The sequence below is a fragment of the Panthera pardus genome, unplaced genomic scaffold (assembly GCF_024362965.1).
Source record: "Panthera pardus isolate Hobbes unplaced genomic scaffold, ASM2436296v1 HiC_scaffold_11, whole genome shotgun sequence".
NCBI classification, from domain to species: Eukaryota; Metazoa; Chordata; class Mammalia; order Carnivora; family Felidae; genus Panthera; species Panthera pardus.
The window spans coordinates 87,645,943-87,665,712 of NW_026526666.1; the positions used below are offsets into that span (position 1 = coordinate 87,645,943).

Genomic DNA, 19,770 nt, shown 5'->3' on the forward strand with positions numbered 1-19,770 from the left:
TGCTTTGGTCACCGTCCTGATACCCACAGCAGAGCAGAGCTTTCTCAGGACAGGGCAAAAAGCTGGTTAAAACACTGCTCTTGTGCCTGATGCAAAACTGGCTTCTGAGGTGAACCAGGAGTCGCTGAATAAATATTCAAGGCATCCTTCAGTTCTTAGGATAAGAGTGTGGCAAAAAAAAAAAAAAACAACTTTTCCTTTCCCCCTGCTTGACCGGACGCGGCTTTGATTTGCAGGCCAACGGTGCTGCCAACCGGAAGAGGGTGGTTGGGGGCCCTGGAGCTGCCCCCCCCACCCCCGCCACAAGAGGCTTTGGTCTGTCACGTGTCCCGCCAGCCCCGGGACCTCAGAAGCTGAAGAGGTCATCCTGCTCGGCGCCGCTGCTGTCAGGCTTGTCCCAGTCGACAGGTGAGAGGCACTGGGCGTAATGGATGTCCTGTGCTGTCAATCCAGTGTCCAGGACCTGAGGGTTCGTCCGAGACTGGGCAAGCCTGGAAGGCAGAGCTGTGTGAGCCGAGGGTCCCCGAAGGGGCTGGCGGGGCCTGAGCAGGGTCAGAGTGAGAAGGCCAGGACACCGGGGCCAGAAGGGAAACCCCAGGATGTCAGGAGAGGTGGAGCCTCTGACCGGAGTCTACCCTTGAGGGCTAATGGCTCAGAACACTGGGGGGGCAGTGGCATTCCCGCCACGGAGAGAGGGGCTCCACACCCCTGGCTCCACCAGGAAAGGGCAGGGAAGGGCCGTGCTGGCGAGGTCAGTGAGGGGCATGTGCGGGACGGAGGCGGTTCAACTAGGAGACTACTGGCTAGAACTGTGTTCAATACAGTGCTGTTCAAAACACAGACTTAAAAAGGAAGAGAACCCAAACATCCAAAGAACAGGGGGGAGTTAAGTAAATTACGACTCAGGTCCTTAGAAGCACATGAGGGAGTAGTGAACAAATGAGGTGTTTACAAGGAGTTGTTAACAGCCTGGGGAAACACTCCTGGTATGTCAACGTTAGGTGAAAATCGGGATCCCCAAATGCAAATACCATGAGCTGATCAATGCCAAAAAAAAAAAAAAAAAAGAAAAAAGAAAAAAGAAAAAGAAAAAAAAAGTGTATATGTATAGGATTAGCGTGAATTAAGCCCAAAAGTCTGGGCTGTGGGATTATAGGATGGTGTTCTTTCCTGTTTAATGCTCTGCTGATTTTTGAGGTTGTTAATAAAGGGCACATGATACTTAAGTAATCTGGAAAAAGCGAACGGAAGATTTTCTTAAAATGAGGGGGTTGCAGTCAGTTAGTGAAGTTAGTGAAGCAGGGAGGACAGTGAAAAGAATGCCTTTGCCTCCACGAAAGGGCCAACCGTGCTGACCCCCTCCTCCCCACTCTTCCCTGGGCTGCGCCGAGGGGTATCTACCAGGCTCCAGCAGGAAGGGGCTGGGGAGGAAGCAGAGGGCTGCAGGGGGCTGCCCAGGGTCCCCAGGGAGACAGGGGGTCCTGACTGCCCAGGCCCAGTGCTCAGAACCCTGAGCTGCCCAGGCCTCTCTTCAGCCCAGCCTTCTCAGTGCCATGTCCCCAAGCTGAAGGTAGTCATGGCTACAGGGAGGGCCCCTGGGAAGATGGGGAAATGCCACCACCCTCAGGCAAGACCAAAATACCTCCTTGCTGTGCCTGACATCCCTCCTCTGTGTATCGCTCTACAGGCTTAATTAAGCATTGCCCCCTCCCTGCCCCTTTCCACAACTGCAGAACCTCTGGAGGGAACAAAGCCTGCAAAAAGCCAGGTTCTGAAGGCTACACCAGGTGCAGGGCGAGGAAATCAGCCTGAGCTGCGGAGTGTTCAGTTCAGCTCAGGCTGTGGTAGAGAAGCCACAAGGAATAGCTTTTGATTCAATAGCAGGAGCTTTTTAGCAGACACGGGCAACCCCGGATAGTGAGTTCCCCATCCCTGGAAGTATCCGAGTTGAGATTTTTGCTCTGGAGAAGATCAGAGTTCATGTTCTCAGACAGGCAAAGGACCCCGGAGAGCAGCCCACACCTCCTTCCCCAGCACGAGGAGCCCAGCTAACGTTACCTTGAAAATGCTTCATCCAGGCCGTCATCCAGCTCCTTGGGGAAAACAAAGCAGGAGATATGAACCCTCAGTGGGGGAACACATGCTCACAGCCAGGGTGTCCCAGCCCTGGATAAGCCACAGGGACTCTGGACACAAGCATAGGGGTCTGGCGGGTGCCTGGGGAAAGAGGCACAGGCAGACCCCCCACCTGGCGACTGCCACGTGCATCTCAACCCAGGGACTCAAACCTGGGATGCGGAACAGGAAAAAGAGCACAATTGGGTGGGTACAATTCCCAGCTCTGCCACTAGTCGAGTGACACCTTGGGCAAGTTGCAGCTCCTCTTTGGGACTCAGCTTTTCCTTCCGTAAAATGAGTGGGTTGGATTGGATGAGGTCTATGGCTTTCAAGTTCCAAGAGCAAGAGGGTAGGGAAGACGGTGTTCTTGCTTTCATCCACTTCCAAGAGCCATGCCAGAATTCCAAGCTCATGAGGGATTAAATGATGGCAGGAATCCCAGAGCCTAGGTGGGAAAACACTGGCAAGGGCTCCCTGCAGCCTCCCTGAGCGGATGGGTGGGTGCCAAGGGTGGATCCCAGGCAGCAGAGAACAGGTTCGCGGTGCCTACAGGTGGCCCCCAACAGGGACCAGGATATGAGTTTTCAAGTCTGCCAACATTCCAGATTCTTTAAAATTAAACAGACATGGCAAAATAACGATTCTGCAATGGATTCTAGATGAGGAAAAGGACACGGGGAGGCGGTGGGGGGGGACACGTGGAGAAATGTGACTATGGCCTGTAGATTACGTAACACTATCAGATTGATGTTAATGATTTTGATCACTGTAACGCAGTGATGTTAGATGCTGACATTTGGAGAATTTGGATGAAGGGTGAACAGGAATGTTTTGTACTATTTTTACAACTTTTTTGTAGTTCTAAAATTATTTTCAGACGAAAAAAATTTTTCACTTTTGATAAAAAAAAAAAAAACAACCCAGGTTCCTCTGGGAGACTCTGCAGGCAGAGGTCATCATCTTTATTGAAGGGATGAAAAAGTTGAGACACAGAGAGGTCAGGGGGCTTGCCTGGAGTCACAGAGCGAGTCAGAGGCCAACTGCTGACCGCCAGGCCTCAGACTCCTCCTTTAGATGGTGGGGCGGGGACGGGTGTCAGGAGCAAACTGTGCCCACACCAAGAACAAGGGAGCCTTTAGCTGGTCCTGTGGTGGGCCGACTATGGACGCTCAGACCAAGAGGCTGGCCATTGTGAGGAGACAGCTGTGCTGGGAGCCAAGCCTGCTGGGGAGGCAGCCCTGAGTTCAAAGGGGACATTGTTTGCCCCCCACCCTGGGCCTGGGCACTGCTGGGCTGGGTCTGGCCCGCCCAGAGGACTGAAGTCATGCGTGCCAGGGCCCAGGTCCTGGAGCAGCCTTAGGCCTCAACCAGGATCAGGCTGAGGCTCGCTGTGAGATCCCTATGGGGTCCCCAGGCCACATGACCACTCACCCAGACAACGCTGCTATTGTTCAAGGCTTGAGGCCTCGGTGCCTCATCCATGTTAGTGGTATTAGCGCTGACTGTGGACAGCGGGGCCTTGGCCGTCTCTTCCAAGTCCAGCAGGTTCCCAGTGGCAACCACTATGAGGGGTCCAGTCAGGTGTGTCAGTGGGAGGAACCGCCTGTTTCCAAGCCCCATCTCCCAGCCCGATCCTGGAGCCTCCTGGGCTGTTGTGGTCTTGACTCCCTCCTCAGGCATGGCCTTCCCAGGCCTATCAAGCAGACCACCCAGAGCCCCACCTGGGCACCTCCCGAAGCAGCTGGACGGTGAGAACCTCTACCCAACTAACATTTTAGGTTGAAACTTTTACATTCGCAACAGGTGTTAAGTTTTTTTTAAGCGATCACATAATAAGATGTTAAATGTATACAGAGAGATGTATACATACATTTATATAGCTGCACAGGAACATATTTGCAAGAACATGCACCAAAATGAGCAATCTTCCCTTCTAACAACATGTTCTAATTTATCTATAATGAACATGTATTATTTATTTAACAATAAAACACAAATAAAAAACCAAGGGTTTGCCCCAGCCCAGGAGGGAGGGGGGCCCTCAGGATGAAGGGCAGACCCAGAGACATGCAGCTGATTCTGGCCCCACCCCCTGCCCAGGACTCACAGCTCTTCAACGATGGGGTGTTGTCACGGAGGCCCCCACCCAGGACGTCCCCTCCTTCTTGGCTGGCTTTCTCCCTCTTCTCCTTCTCTGTGGGACCAAGGCACAGGGCGTTGGAGCCCCACTCCCAGCACCCGCTGGGCAGGGGAGGTCTGCGGCCACTCTCAGGGGGCAGGCATTAGATCTCCAGCAGAGAGGAGAGAAACTCTGTAGACTTAATCCTCACAATCACCCTGGGGGCGGGGGGGGGGGGGGGGGGGGACAGCTGTTCCCATTTCTTCACAGGGGGAACAGGGACTCACAGAGGTGAAGGGACCTGTCCGAAGTCACCAACCAGGCAGCTGATGAAGTGGAGAGTCAGGCCTGGACTCCAGGGACTTTACCACCCACCCCACCCCCTCCCCCCCTCCCGCCAACTCCTCTCTACTCTGTCAGCTTCCCCAGCTCCACCCCCACCCACCACAGTGTCCCTGAACAAGGCTCACCTTCCTTGGACACCTGCCAAAACTCAAAGGCAACTTTGAAGGCCTGGGCTACTGTGAGGGTGACAGCCTGGGCCTGAAAAACAGGAAGCGGGGTGGGGGAGGGGTACAGGTCAGGCAGGTAACAGCAAGTGAGAAATGTAGGCCCGGAGGCTGAGGCTCCGCTCCTTCAAGGCTCTGAACTTCCAGACAGGCAAAAGCAGAGTCCTGGCCCCGCCCAGGTCACCAAAGCAGCCTGGGGTGTAATGAGGCCAGAACCACTCCAGGCAGCTGGGGGCCCCAGGTTCAGCACCTGTAGCCCAGCCACGGCTCCCACCTCTATTCCATTCCCAACCTTTGCAACGACTGCTCACCTCCACCTTTTCCCCTTCCCTTTGGGCTTCCCTATATTCAATTAACTAGGAGGCTTACTTCCTCCAAGAGCCCTCCCTAATTACCTGAGGACTTCACACAGAAACTGAGTCCTTGAAATCAGAGAACAGAAAAGCCAGAACTGGAAAGGGCCCAGTCACTGCCTGAATGAGCCACAGTCAGAAGCAAAGGTTACACTCTGGTTAGCCCTATGCTGGGTTGGAGGGACTTACAACTGGATCCCAAAAAAGGGAGGAGGAGGCTTGTACATTGCCTGACAGGAGCAAAATGTCAATGTGTACCTGTGTCAGGGTACCAAAACCATTCAGCGCCATATACCTGTAAGAGGGGGCCACATCTTGGCCTTTCACCCCTGAGGAACTCCCATCCACCCCTTCGAACCCGACTCAGACGTCACCAGCTCTCTCAGGTCACCAGCACTGGTGCCCCACAGCTCCACCTACCTTTCTCTGGCATCATGCATATGGAAGTGTCACCAGTTCACGTGCCTGTGTCACCCTATCTGGGCCGCTGCCCAAGGGCAAGAATCTAGTCTAAACACCCCTGATCCCCAGAGCAGGCCAAAGCCCTCCAGAGGTGCAACAGGCTGGCTGCACTCCATCTGCCCAAGGGGCAGGCCTCCTGAGGCCTCGCTTGGCCAGGACCTGCCCCAGCCCGCATTCATCTCAGCCCCTTCCTCTCTCTGCTTCCAGTTCAGGGTTAATCACAGTCTGGCTTCTGGGAGCGGGAGCCCCAGAGCTCAGCTGTAGCCGGAAGCGGCATCTAGTTTCTGTCTGACAGCCTGGGCCTAGGGAAGAAAGCACCAGATTCTTTCAAGTGCACAAGTTCAGGCCTAACCAGTCTCAGACCCACTCTCATACCATCCACCAGACAACTTGGTTTAATTGAGAAATGAAGCTGTGGCTACTGCCTTCAAAACGCTTTTTTTTTTTTTTTAATTTAAAATCCTTAAACAAGCTGACTGATCCATGCCAATTAAACTTCACGAAGTATAAAATCTCATTTGAATGTCTCCGTCATTTACATTTTTGATGGAAGTACTGGCGCTTTATGGCAAAAACCTAAATATGGTAATTAAGTATGAAACTCTTCACAGCTGTTTACAATTTAAGCTGTCACGTCTGAATCAAGTTTAATAGACCCAGTTACCATTGAGAATTGCCCATGAACTAAAAATATGGGCTGATTAGCAGCCAGAGTCAAATCACTATACACCCAGGAAAGGGCTGGTCACCTAAGGTGGCAGGGAGATGGAAACACCCCGATTTTTGCCTCCAGGATATCTGCGGGCACAAACCTGATACTGTTTTTGCATAAATCAACTTGTTCATTTGCATACATCCCCGCCCTTTTGCCCCGAAATCCTGAGCTGTAAGTAAACCAAATATAACCCGAGATGCACATGTGTGCAGGTGGCTGCAAGCCCAGGCTGGGCAGGGACTGGGAGCGGGGTGGGCCCGGCTCTCTGGGGCAGCATTACAAGAAAGGACTGCTAGGGCCTGCCCACCCCCCAACCCCCGGGAGGCCTGCCTTCCCTCACTCCACAGGCTGTGAGCCCAGCCCTCCTCAGAATGCCTCTGGCCTGTGGCGTTCTTCTCACCAGGACTGGGTTCTAACACCCAGTGTTTCATGTCCCTGTCTCGTTCCCAGCAACCAGGCTGTTAGCTCCTTCAAGGGGCCAGGTCTATCTAGCTCAGGACCCCCCAGGATCCCAGATCCTAGCTTGGTACTCCCACCAAGTCGGGCCACGTGTCCCTTATGGCCCTGCTGCCCCAGAAACATAAATCCTGCACAAAAGGATTACCCGAGGAATGCCAGTGCCCACGTGAGGGAGAGCAGCTCTGCCCCCCGCCTGCTCGGGGTAGAATCAGGGGGTGTCACCTTGCTTGCTGTCAGTCCACCTGCACTGTATTCCTGGGTCCCCCACTGAAGCCCTAACCCCACCTTCACTTCAGAACCCAGAGGCAGGCTGCAGTGCTGGCCGAGGCCTCCCAGCTGGGCAGATGGAAACATTTCCTTGTAGAGAAACTCATCCTGGCCATGCCTAACAGCAGTCACCGGGAGAGGGAGGCCTGGTGGCATGCTGCCCGAGCTAAGCTGAACCGGTGGGTGACCCAGAAAGGAACCCCTTCCCCCGACCCCGGGTGGCCACAGCTTCTCACTCATGCAGGCAGCCAGGCGAGAAAGAGTGGGGAGGTGGAGACTGTGGGCCGCCGGCCAAAAGCAATGAGGGCTATGTCAGCATCCAAATTCAAGTTCCCCCTGGCGGGCTGCCTCTGCTTTGCCACACCCCAGCTCCAGTGACATGGGAGTCCTCACCTCACCAATCCTACCATTTAATTCTGCACCTGTCTTTGCACATGCTGCTTCCTGTGCTGGGGTGCACGCGGCCTTTCACCACCCTGACCCCCCTTCTCTTGGCCGGCAAACTCCCACTCATTACTCAGCTCTCAAAGCTCGATTCAAAATGTCTCCTGCTCTGGGAAGTCTTAGGGACCTCCAGTGAGACTTAAGAACCTCCACCCTAGAGCCACGCCCCCCAGTTACTGAATCCTGGCTCTTCCCCCCCAACCATCTTGTTGGTGTCTCCATGGCCGATCCCCTGGGGCCCCAGTGCCCACCACAGGGCTCAGCCCCGGGCCAGGCAGCAGTGCCGTCTGTGGAGTGACAAGTGACGCTTGTCAGCAGGTGGGCTGCAGAACCTGAGGCCCTCGTTTCACCTCTGCCTCCTTCTCAGATGTGTCCACTAAGCCCTGAGAATCTCAGCATTTCCAACGTGGCCAGGCTCCTGCCAGCTTGCGCTCGGCTGGGGCCTTAGGAGGGGCACAAGAACACCGCGTCTGCATCAGGTGGCCCGTACACTGCCCTGGGCTGGGCGGGCTGAGGGGCTTCCCCGAGGCTCCCTGAAGGGGGAAGGCCAGCTGGGGAAGGATGGGTACGCTGTGATCGAGCCAGTCAGCCCCTGGCACAGAGGACAATGTGCCGGGAAAAGTGAAGAGCCTGGGCCCAGGCGGCCCGCAGGAGCCGTTCCCTCTGCCGGATCAGGGCGCTGTTGTCAGCACCAAGCAGCGGGTAGGCTGTTTTCCTCAATAACTGGCCTCTTGGCCTGGGGCAGGGTGATTTTGTTCAGGCCTGTCTAAAGTCCTCTGGCCCGAGGGCAGGCCTCCCTTGAGCCGCTGGGCCAGCATCCGCTTTCTTTTGCCTCCGACCTTCCCTTCCCAGAGGAAGCCTCTGCAGCTCAGAGCCCCTCCGCACCAGGGTCCACATTCTGCAGCAGTGGCCGTGGGCCAGCTGCCCCAGCCCAGCGCCTGCTCTGGTCAGTGGAGAGGAAGAGACAAACAATGGAGACGTAATGAGCCTGTATTTTTAAGTCAGTGTGGCCTCATAAGAGACAAAGCCAAGAGTCACTGTGACAACAAGGCTGTCATGGGAGAAGCCACTGTAGCTCAGGGACCTGGGGCATCACGAGGCCTCGGGTGAGTGTCTGGCGACACTGAGTCTGCAGGAAAGAAACAAGGTGCACAAAAGAAAGGGGCCTTTCAGAACAATCCTGGAGGTCACTGAGGTGACCTCTTCATTCTGCTGATGGGCGGGCAGCCCACAGAAGGGCAGGGTCTTATCCACAGTCACACAGCACATCAGCCAGGATCAGACCCTAATCGGTCTTGTCCCATAGTGCTCCCTACACGAGACCTGTGAATCACAGCCCCAAAAGATGTCCATGTCTAATCCCTGGAACCTCTGAGTGCTACCTGGCACCACAAAAGGGACTTTACAGGTGTGACTGAGTGGAGGACTTTGAGATGGAGGGGGATTATCCTGGATTCCCTAGAGGGCCCAATCGCAAGGGGCCTTGTAAGAGGGAGGCAGGAGGGTCAGAGCTAGAAACGGCAATGTGACAATGGAAGCAGGAGGGAGACTGGAAGGGGCTTCACCGCTGGCTCTCAGGTTGGAGAAGGGGCCCGGAACCAAGGAATGGTGGCCTCTAGAGACTAAAAAAGGCAAGGATGGGGCGCCTGGGTGGCGCAGTCGGTTAAGCGTCCGACTTCAGCCAGGTCACGATCTCGCAGTCCGTGAGTTCGAGCCCCGCGTCAGGCTCTGGGCTGATGGCTCGGAGCCTGGAGCCTGTTTCCGATTCTGTGTCTCCCTCTCTCTCTGCCCCTCCCCCGTTCATGCTCTGTCTCTCTCTGTCCCAAAAAAATAAATAAAAAAAAAAAAAAAAAAAAAAAAGGCAAGGAAGTGTGTTCTTCCCTAGAGCCTCCAAAAGGAACACAACCCTGCCGACCCACTTAAGACTTCTGACCTCCAGAACTGTAGCAGAATAAATCCAGGTTGTTTTAAACCACTAAGTTTGTGATTTCTCACAACAGCAATAGGAAACTAATACTATATCTCAAGCAGGCCCTGATGCAGAGCAGGAAGCCTGAGGGGCACTTAAAGACTGTGATGTCCTAGACGAGTCCTGGATGAGAGGGGTAGGGGAGAGGATCCCGTCTCCTTGGCTCCAAGGACCACTGGGCATGGGGACTGGGGCTCTGGACTCTGTACACAGAGGTCAACGGAGGCCAACACTCAACGAGTAAATGTCAGGAACCTCCTCACAGAGCAGATGCTCAGACCTCAGGGGCCTCCAAAACGAAAGCCCCAACACCAAAGGTGGACACAGCCTGGCTGCTTGTCCCAAAGTTCAAGACAAATGCCCAGAGACCACTGAGGCCCCACCCATCTCAGCCGGACACGGCCAGGGAGTAGCCTGGAAACTGGGGCAGGGAGCTCGTGGCTCCTCACGGTCGCGCCGGGAGGGGAAGAACATGGGTTTGAACCCTCACTCTGCCCAGCTGGTTGTGTCATCTTCAGCAACAGCTGACCTCTGTGAGTCTGCTTCCTCATTAAAGATAAAAACAATAAAGACAGTAACAGCCGCCACCTCACAGAGGGTTAAACAAAAAGATCCCTTAAAGCCTACCACTGAAAGAGACACATCGTAGATGCGAAAAATAGCCATTTCCCTCCCCGCTCTGGCTACAGCAAGCCAGGTCCCTTTGCCATTCCCGGGACCCTCTGATCACCATTCCCCAAGGACTAATTCCTACAAGACCCTGCACCCCCAGACCATACTACAGACCGCCCCCCACCCAAATCTCAAATCCAATCACTCATGTTATAGAGAGGAAGGTGCCAGGGCACTCACTGGGGCCACGGGCCTGTCACCACCCACAGGCCAGGCTGACCGCCTAGGGCAGCCCGCTCTGACAGGGCTGTGGCCTTACTCAGTGCTCTCAGCATGGTCTTGGGGTCCCGGGGGATTTCACACTTCCTGTTAAGTGATGCCATCTTTGGGTCCTGCCTCCCCTACCACACAGAGCCCCCAAGGGCAGGGCTGCCAAGGCAAAGCTAAAGCCTGCCTAGGCCCAGCCTCTCCGCACTGACCATTTTCCGCTTGGTGCAGAGGAAGGCATGGCACTCGAGATTCTCGTTGTGCTGGCTCTGTGCGATGTACGCAAACACTTTGTCGTGCATCTTGTCTGCTGTGCAGTAGGAGATCCTGAAAGGCAAGTGGGAAGTGTCACCAAATCCCGGCATGGGGCCTGACCACACCCGGGATGCCCCATAGGGCATCTCCCCTGAGTCCCCCAGAGCCTGCTATCCCACTCCCTGAAGGTAAAACTCAGGAGATGTGGCCTTGACCTCTGGGCCTGGCATTCTGGGCCATTGATGGCATCGGGGGGCGGGGGGGGGGGGTACCCACGCTAGGCAGGAAGGAGCAGAAGGAAAGACTGAGGGCACCTCCCCCCGCCGCCCCCCACTGAGCCACACCTCAAAATGGTAATAGCTAAGCCCTTCTTTCTAGATATCACTTCATTTAATTCTCAGAGCTGCCCGAGATGGGCTCCATTATTATTCCCACTTTTCAGATGAGAAAACTGAAGCTTACGGTCTCAGACCACCAAGCTAGCGGCAGAGCTGAGATGTGCATTCACCTGAGGATTCCAGAGGCTGGAATCCTTCAGGGCTTGGGCTGACTAGACAGGGAAGGGGAAGCTGGACACTTCCCCGCCCACTGATGCCCTGCACCAGGCCTCCTCTCCTGCCCAGAGGTCGGAGGAGTTCTAGGTCCTCTCTCCCAGGGTGACTGAGACTGCTGGCAAATTCTCCCGGAGCTGTGAGCAGAGGCGGAGGAGCTGGGAGTAGCACGAGGGTGAGTGAAGACGGCCAGACCAGGAGCCCCATTGGGTCCAGGAGGAACACAGAGCAGCTCCCTCCTCTTGGAAAACCTGCCCTCCCACCACCACCCCCCCCACCCCCAGTCTGCTGCCTCCCTGCTGGCTGCTCATCCTGAGAATCTCAATCTGAGAGGAACTGGCAGCCCAGAGGTGGGACAGGAGCTCAGTAGACTCTTTCCCCAGTGTGGCCCCAGCTTTAATCAGACATGGACATGGGGATCAGCACCATTTAAGACCCCCAGGCCAGCAGCTCCCTCTTCTTTATCTCAGGGGATCAAGCTTCCTGCCACCTCCCCTGGGAGGCCTTCCCAGGTTTCCTCAGACAGGCCCCTTCTTCTCTGCCCTCTTGGGAAACACTCTAATCTCCTATTTCTTCCCCTCCATTCCCTCCTTGAGGGCAGAGGCTGAGGCCTCCCCTGGTTAAAGGAGGCAAGCAGAGTCAGAAAGGTGAGAGGAAGACGCCAGCCAGAAACTCTAAAGCCACACCCTCCAACACACCCCCACCCTCAACGCCCCCAACACTGCTTATGCTCCAGCGGATGGAACCACCTGCTTGGAGACAAAGCAAGAGGGTGGAGGAATGCCTGGCAGCTGGGAGCCTGCCGGACAGAGCTCCAGCCTCGGTGCTCCCAGCTCAGCTACTACCTCACCGTGGGGCCCTGGGCAATTCCCTGGGCCTCAGCTTCTCCATCTATAAAATGGACTGTCTCTTCCAGCGCTGAAATCCTACAACTGATCAGCCAAGAGAGGGAGTGGGAAGAGCTTGAGGTTCCAAGGGCTAGGCTCTGTCTCCTTGAGAATGGCCACCCCCCCTGCCCCCATACCATTTATACTCTGGCCTTGGACTCTGCCTTGAGGCCTCCCTGAATGCCTGGCCAGATGTCCAGAGCTGAGCAGCTATATTCACAGCGGAAGGAGAAGGGCAGCGACTCCGCAGCCCTCTGCTCCAAGCCTGACTCAGCAGCATGCTTGCGGAAGGGGAGTGGGGAGGAGGGTCCTGGCCCTGACTAGGCCTCAGCTGCCTGCTGCAACCAGCAATAATGACAGCAGCAGCTGCCTTTTAACCGAGCACCCGCTGTGAGCCAGGGGCTGGGTACACAGCACTTCCTAACAGCACTGGGAGGTGGGATCTGGCTCCTCCCCCACATACACACAAGGAAACTGAGGCTCCAAGTTCACCCAGACAGGAAGTGCTGGTGCATGGATGCAGGAAGGGCACCCCACCCACCGCCCCAAGGCACAGAGCGAGGGTGGCCAATGCTGAGCATACCTGTAAATGGACACGTTCTCAATGAGCTGGTTGGTGATGTTGTCGGTCAGGATAATCCCCCGTGGTGACACCTTGAGAGTCACTTTCTGCAGCTTCTTCCCGCTGGCCTTTGCCTTGGGGCAGACATGGGTCAGAGAAGCCTGCCTGCCTGCCTCACTTGGGAGCTGCTCTTATGGGCTACACCTAGCTGGTCTAAGTCCCAGACCTGAGGCCCGTGTGAGGTCTCAGAGACAGCAGACAAACCGGGGAAGACATTAGTCAACAATGCTCTCTTCTACTAAACACAGGGACAACTGCTGTTCATTAAGTACCCACTGTCTGCCAGACACTGGAACTTGAGTCATCTTATAGGCAACAGAGCTCCCCGCCGAGGAGGAAATAAATGAACTCAGAGAGGTCAAGGGACCTGCCCAAGGACATACAGCTAGGAGGGACTTCAGGCTCTGAGTGCTGAGTGGGCTATCTCAACCCAGCAGGATCACTCCTGGGGACTCTCCACTCTACCCACTGCACCTGTGAGGGTCTGAGCTGAGGGGTCTGAGACCACCAAGGGAAGAGCATTTCTAGGCCACGTTTACTCAGGAGGGGGAGTAAGGGAGTGGGGAGATCTGGTCTCTGGTGGGCTAACCCTGTCTCTCGGGCCACAGGGCAAGTGGTTGGGTGACAGCAACCTCCCCACTACTCCTTGCACTAAGTCACTAACCCTCAGGCAGGGGACCCGAGTTGGGGGGAGGGGAGACTAGGAGGGGCCATGGCCACAACAACGGGAGAGGAGGACACTGACCCTGACCCCACAAGCCCAGTGGCTCCTGTCTACCAGAGTCCCTAGGCCAGATGCAAGGGGACTCAGGGCAAGAACAGCTCAGACGCATCCAATCAGGGGAATGAGCAGGGGATGAGTGGCACCCCAGGAAGAAGGTGGCCCTTGGCTCACGGCTCCCCCACCCTGATCGGGGCTCACCGTGGCCACAATCCTCTTGACGGCAGCAGCCGACAGCTCCTCGCCCTTGGGCTGCTCCACCAGCGTCATGCCCAGGTACTTGAGGCTGAAGAGCATCCCCTCGAGCAGTGTCTCCCGAGTGTCCGTCCAGTTCTCTGGCAGCTCTGGGCAGGACGGGGACAGGCCTCAGACCCTGTCCTCCCGGCCCGCATTTCCTAGGAAGACCTAGCAAGGCGCACTGGGGTCGTCCATCTATCATTACTTTTTATCTATAATAAAGGAATAACCCACCAAGCACCGTGGCAAGTAGTCTTACGTAAAATATTCTCATTAATCCTTAGGACAACCTATGAGGAAGGACACTTTTATCATACCCACTTACAAAGACACTGAGGCCCAGGGAGGTGAAATCACCCAACCGAGTCCACTGAGCCAGCAAGTACAAGAGCCAAAATCGGAACCCGTATTTTCAAGTTCAAACTCTTTAACACAAACTTGCTGAGAGCAAACTATGCTATTTTCTTCCTGAATCTTTCATACAATCCTGTGAGATGGATTTTATCCTCACCTTACAGATTAGGAAACTGAGGCTCAGCGAGGCAAAGTCATCAGACAAAGTCCACGTACAGTGAGTAAAGGGCCGGAGTCAGAACAGAACTCAAACCCGGGTGGTTCCATGGCCCCAGCCTGCTCTGCATAGCCACAGAGAGGAAGAGAGGTGCGGTTGTGGTGGGGAGGGGGTGATTTCTCAAATGACATTGTATGAAGGCTGCCTGAATCAGCAAACCCGGGTTCAAGTCCAGAGCAGGGCACATGGGAGGGGTCCTCTGAAAACTCTACCCACAACTGAGGTCAGGAAGGTTGGAAAAGGCCGGGGTGAGGCCAGCTCACTGGGTAGGGGAACAGACTGGGAGCGAGAACTGGAAAAGCCCCTACATAGCCCTACTCATGTGAGAGAGGACCCTGGTCAGACAGAGGAACAGGAGGGCAAGTGTGGTCTTCATGAGTGGTTTGAACCATCCCCAGGGTTCTTCCTTAGCAGCTCAGGCCCAGAGGCACGAGATCACTCAGCAGGGAAGTAATGAGGACAGAAGAGGAAGGAGGTTTCTAGGAATCTTTCCAAGCCCAATCAGCAGGACGAATGAACACTCCACGATCCTGTCAGTCAGCATCTCTGATGCTGCAATGGAGGAGGTATTATGATTTTACCCATTTTACAAATGAGAAAACTGTGAGCTCTTCAGCTCACACACAATCTAGGACAGGGCAGGATCCAGATAGGAATCAGTTTCCAGGGTCCACCACAGAGATGGCCAGGGCCAGCTTCTCTGGACTACTTTTTGGGAGAGGAGCTAGGACAATCCTGTGCCCTCCCCGCTCTTCCAGGGGCCCTCAGTGGCTCTGAAGGAAGAGCCATAGGAAGAAAGCTCAGGACTGGGCATCGCTGGTGCCAGGGCAGTGGGCCCCACCTACAAAGCACAGCAGGTTCCGGGGTTCCTGTGCTATGGGCCCAGCTGGAAGCACTGGGCCCTCTACCCTGTCTGGGCCCATGCTGCTCCTTACAACAACCGTCCTGGAGTTCTAGTCCTCCAGGGGCTCTGCCTCCTTCTCCACCAGCCAGAAGGAGCCTTGTATACCCATATCTCTCTGGGTTTGATTTGAGCAGGCCACTGTCCCTTTCCGAGACTGCTTCCTCATGAAAAAGAATCCATGTGTGTTGAGGGAGGGTACAGGTATACCCAGTCCCCCTATTTGAGACCCAGGTGAGCAGGGACTTGCTGACTGGTCATCCAGAGCCTGGCATGCAGCTGGCATTCCGTATTTGCTGAGCGAAGAAATGACCTGGACAACTCCAAGTCTTCTTTCAGGCCTGCAGGGCCACCCTCAGCTCCGGGCCCTGGCCCACTGCCCTCCAACCTGTGCACTTGGGCCACCACCCCAACACGAGGCCCAGTCCCTGCTGAGAAGCCCCCAAAGTGACCTTATCCTCTGCTGTATCAACCATGAGGCCTATTTCATTTGATCTTCCAAAAAAGAATCAGAAAGTCCCTGAGGTGTCCCAGTCCTGCGTTGGGTGACAGGGGCCCCGGAGCAACTCAGACCCGAGGCTTGTTCTTAAAGAAACCAAGAAAACCACCACATCGTCAGCGCAGAACAGAACTATCAAGTAACACAGGCAACAATAATAACAAAGCAGCTCCTACCATTACTTCTAACATTCACAGCTGCCTTGCAAGCAGGCATTCTTTCATTCCGGTTTCACAGAGGAAAGGGAGGCTCAGAGGACGAGTAATTTGTCACAATGGTTGACTCTCAAGTTCAAGCTCCTGACCATTAGCCAATACTAACTTCCCATGAGGCAAACTACCTTCATTTTAGCAAAAGGTTAGGAGGAAGTTCCTAGAGCCAGAGATATTTCCTCCCACAATTCCTAATTCCTTAGGCTTCCTCTCTGTGGGTACTCAGAACAGCACTTTCAACCCAACATGCATCTAAGCAAGAACGGCAAACTACATGTCACCATGCCTATCACTAGTGTCCTTGGCAGACATTGCCAATCAATTGCAGCTCTATTCCCTCTGATTTACAGGCTTTGGACTGTTTCTCAATACAAGGCTCCAGGCAGGCAACACTAATCAATCAGGGGTGGCCTTGTTCATCTGCCTATCCACCCCTGCTCTACAGCAAACATCCTCGCTCCCCCCATTCTTATGTCCCTACTCTCCCATTTCCTCAGGCTCAGCCTTTCCTGGCCCCTCTCCAAAGCCACTTCTGCTCCTTCCATTCCAAAGGGTCAAAGCTTGCCAAGGTCACAGATGACCTTTTTGCTGTCAAAATATTCCCCAGTCCTCCCTGACCTCTGAAATGTTTGTCATAGTCTGCATTCTTCCTTCCCTGGCCTGACCCTTCCCCTATTCTATGGCCTCCTGCATGAGGAGGGCCCCAGTAGACTGGTTGCCACTCATCAGCCATGGAGACCCTTTGCCAGAACTCCTCACATGACAGATGATGAAGCTGAGGCCCAGAGAGGGATGGGACTTGTGCAAGATCACACAGCAAGTCAGAGCTTTCTCCCCCTGCACCCCCACCCCCACCCCAAGCTCCTAATCTACTACAGGCAATTCTCACAATGACTACTGGGGAATGACAGTCTCCTCTCCCACAGTCTCCTCTCCCACAATATCCCTGCGTGCACAGACAGGCACATGCACACCCAACACAGAACACACACACGGAAGCTCCAACCATGTAGAACTTCTTCCTCCTGATGTAACATTTACTTTCCCACTCCTACGCCTTTGCTCAAGTTCCTTCTACCAGAAATGCCTTTCCCTTCGTTTGATTGAAACCCCTTGCATCCACCCTCATCCAGGAAGCCTTCCTTAAGGGCAAAGGCCTTAATCCTAGAATCCCAGTTCTGACATTGAGTGATCTTGAACGAATTAATTCCCTTCCCTGAGCCTCAGTTCTCTCATCCATACAATGGGGGTAACAATAGTCCCCAGCTTACAGGGCTGCTGTTTCCACCCTCTGGTGAAATAATAATTAAATTATTAAATGTAATGCGCTTAGCAGAGGGCCTGCCCATGGTCATACCTCCTGATGGGGCCTCATCCCTCCTGTCAGTGGGTTGCCTGTGCCTCTCTCGAGCGTGGACTTCCTTGTCCTCCTCCTACAGCCACATCACCCATAGCCAGCAGCTGTCTTCCATCTGCCTTCTTGAAAGACTTCCAGTCATTGTCTCCCTCAGCAGCTGGAAACGGTGAACTCCTGGCTAATGTTGCTTGCTCTCCTTCGTCCTTGTCCCCGTTCCCATTATGCTGCCCTCCCAGGCCCAGCAAGATCCTCCTTCCCCTCTAAGGAGGGAACCCTGCTTCGGCTCCTGTACTACGTCTTTTTTTTGAATGTTTATTTTTGAGAGAGAGAGAGAGACAGAACACAAGCGGGGAAGGGGCAGTGAGACAGGGAGACACAGAATCAGAAGCAGGCTCCAGGCTCTGAGCTGTCAGCACAGAGCCCGATGCGGGGCTCGAACTCATGAACCATGAGATCATGACCTGAGCTGAAGTCTGACGTTCAACCCACTGAGCCACCCAGGCGCCCCCTAGGCTCCTGTACTTCTAGGTATGACTCATCTTTTCTTTTCTTTTTTTTTTTTTATTTTTTTTTAACGTTTCATTTATTTTTGAGACAGAGAGAGACAGAGCATGAACGGGGGAGGGGCAGAGAGAGAGGGAGACACAGAATCGGAAGCAGGCTCCAGGCTCTGAGCCATCAGCCCAGAGCCCGACGCGGGGCTCGAACTCATGGACTGCGAGATCGTGACCTGAGCTGAAGTCGGACGCTTAACCGACTGAGCCACCCAGGCGCCCCTGATTCATCTTTTCAATATAAGGTCTCCCACACCCTCCCTGAAGAAACCAACACGTAAGAGCACTGGATAAAACAAACACAATTCATGCCTGCTCACCATCCAGAGACTAGAGGCCACATGCTCCTCCCTAGGAAGAGCCTGGGACTTCAGGAAGAACTCCCAGAGGCCCCTGGGCAAATACAGGCCTGAGTCCACAGCCCTGTTCCGGTCCTGGTTATTTTTGGCCCTGTGGTGGGTAATGACTGTGCTATTTTAACTTAGCAATTTTACAGATGACCCTGCTGTCAGAGTTGGCTGGGGATGGACCATATGCCCAGTTTTACTTGCGGCTGCAAACGTGTGCTCTTTCCTCATTAAGGTCCCCTGCCCAGGATTCAGAGCTGGGCGAGGGGACCCTGTGCCCCTTTTGCTGCCCAGGAGACCCAGCCTGGCTGGTGTCTGGAACATCAGAGTTACAGCCAAACCCAGGGGCCATGGGGAAATCTCGAAGGGCCTTGGCCTCCAGCCTCCTCCAGCCTGGTGGGGAGATGGCCTCAGAAGCCACAGAGTGACATCTCAGAAGGGGACTCAAGTTCTGCCATGACCTGGAATGCGGTTGCTTCTCTAGGCCATAGCCTTCTTGTCTGACAAATGGGTTCAGTCCCTCAAGAGCATCATTCAGAAACGGGTTCAGCATGTGAAAAGTGCCAGGCAAATTTCAGAAGTTGTTAAGATTATCCAAAGAAAATTATTAAATGATAATGGCACAAGCTCTCACTTCCTAGGCACCTCCTTAGTCTGTAAGAGAAAAGCATGCTGTCAAGGTTAAAACCATGCGGTCTGGAGATGGGCTGTGGGCTTCAGTCACGCCGCCTCCCTGGTCCTCAGTTTCCTCACTTAAAAACTGGGACAAGAACCATGTCCACCCTGTGGGGTTGCTGTGAGGATGAAATGAGTTCACATGCCAGGTGGGCTTAGAATCGTGCTTGGTACACACCAAGGGCCACTGAAGTGTGAGCTACTGTCATCACCACGGGTCAAGTGCAAAGAGCTTGGATGTGCACGTAGCCACCTGCAGTATTTTGTCAGGAGAGGCAAGGATATGCAGGACTCCCACTTCACAGGTAAAGCAGCTCAGAGGAGTCTGGCCATGACTCATAATTGACAGAGCTGGTCTTGGCCTCCCACAGTGCTGTGCACCCACTCCTGCAGCCCACCAAGCCCCTCCCTCCCCGGGCCACGCAGAGGTCAGAGGGGCGGGCATCGTGTCCTGCACGGCTGCCTGGACAGAGTGCCCTTCAGTGGGCAGGGGTGACCTGACTCCTGCAAGGCACACGTCCCTCCCTCGGCCACCAGACCTGTGAGAAGCAGGGCCCCAGCCTCCAGTTAAATGTCCCCTGTCCCTGCTGTTCCCTCTGGCTGGAATGCTATTCCCAGATTCCTCCCTCCTGTATTCTCATGTGTGCTCCAAGTCACCGTCTTGGAGAGGCCACCCCTGTCTGCACTAACACCGTCAGGGCCCCCCCTCTACCCCCTCCCTGGGTGCCGTTTCCACACATGTCACCTGACGTGCCACCTCTCTGCCTACGGCTCTCTCTGGCTCCTGGAGGTGCCAATGCCCACGCAGACTGGGGCATGAAGGGCTTCCAGCCCCAGCACCCTGTGCCCACCCCTGCCGGGAACTGCCCCTCGGATGGAGTTCCCGAAGAGCACATTCTCCACTGCCTCCCAAAGCTCTCCACAGGATGGCACTCCAGTCACTCACGCTGGTGACTTATCCACTTTTTGGACTCTCTTCTCACTTCTCCTAAAGGTATTTCTTGAGATCTCTTCCCAGATAGATGGCTCGCACTCAGATCCTTCTCTCGGCATCTGCTTTCTAGAAGAAGCGGAGTGGTCATACCAG

General features: G+C 54.7%; 1 protein-coding gene across 4 annotated transcripts in view; it reads right to left on the minus strand.

Annotated features, from left to right (window-relative positions):
• LDLRAP1 (low density lipoprotein receptor adaptor protein 1) overlaps positions 1-19,770 on the minus strand; it is a 23,118-nt gene continuing 3,348 nt past the window's right edge. Inside the window, exons 1-9 of one of the 4 annotated variants that reach the window (XM_019461850.2) lie at positions 17,108-17,411; positions 13,532-13,674; positions 12,571-12,683; positions 10,507-10,621; positions 4,708-4,780; positions 4,226-4,312; positions 3,550-3,680; positions 2,059-2,093; positions 1-491 (exon numbers count right to left, since the gene is read on the minus strand). In XM_019461850.2, coding sequence (XP_019317395.1) covers positions 347-491; positions 2,059-2,093; positions 3,550-3,680; positions 4,226-4,312; positions 4,708-4,780; positions 10,507-10,621; positions 12,571-12,683; positions 13,532-13,627 — 795 coding nt within the window. In that variant the 5' untranslated portion in view covers positions 13,628-13,674; positions 17,108-17,411 and the 3' untranslated portion in view covers positions 1-346. Of the gene's footprint in view, positions 492-2,058; positions 2,094-3,549; positions 3,681-4,225; positions 4,313-4,707; positions 4,781-10,506; positions 10,622-12,570; positions 12,684-13,531; positions 13,675-15,714; positions 16,573-17,107; positions 17,412-19,770 lie in introns of those variants that run through there. The other 3 variants (XM_019461849.2, XM_019461848.2, XM_019461847.2) reach the window with 3 other exon arrangements.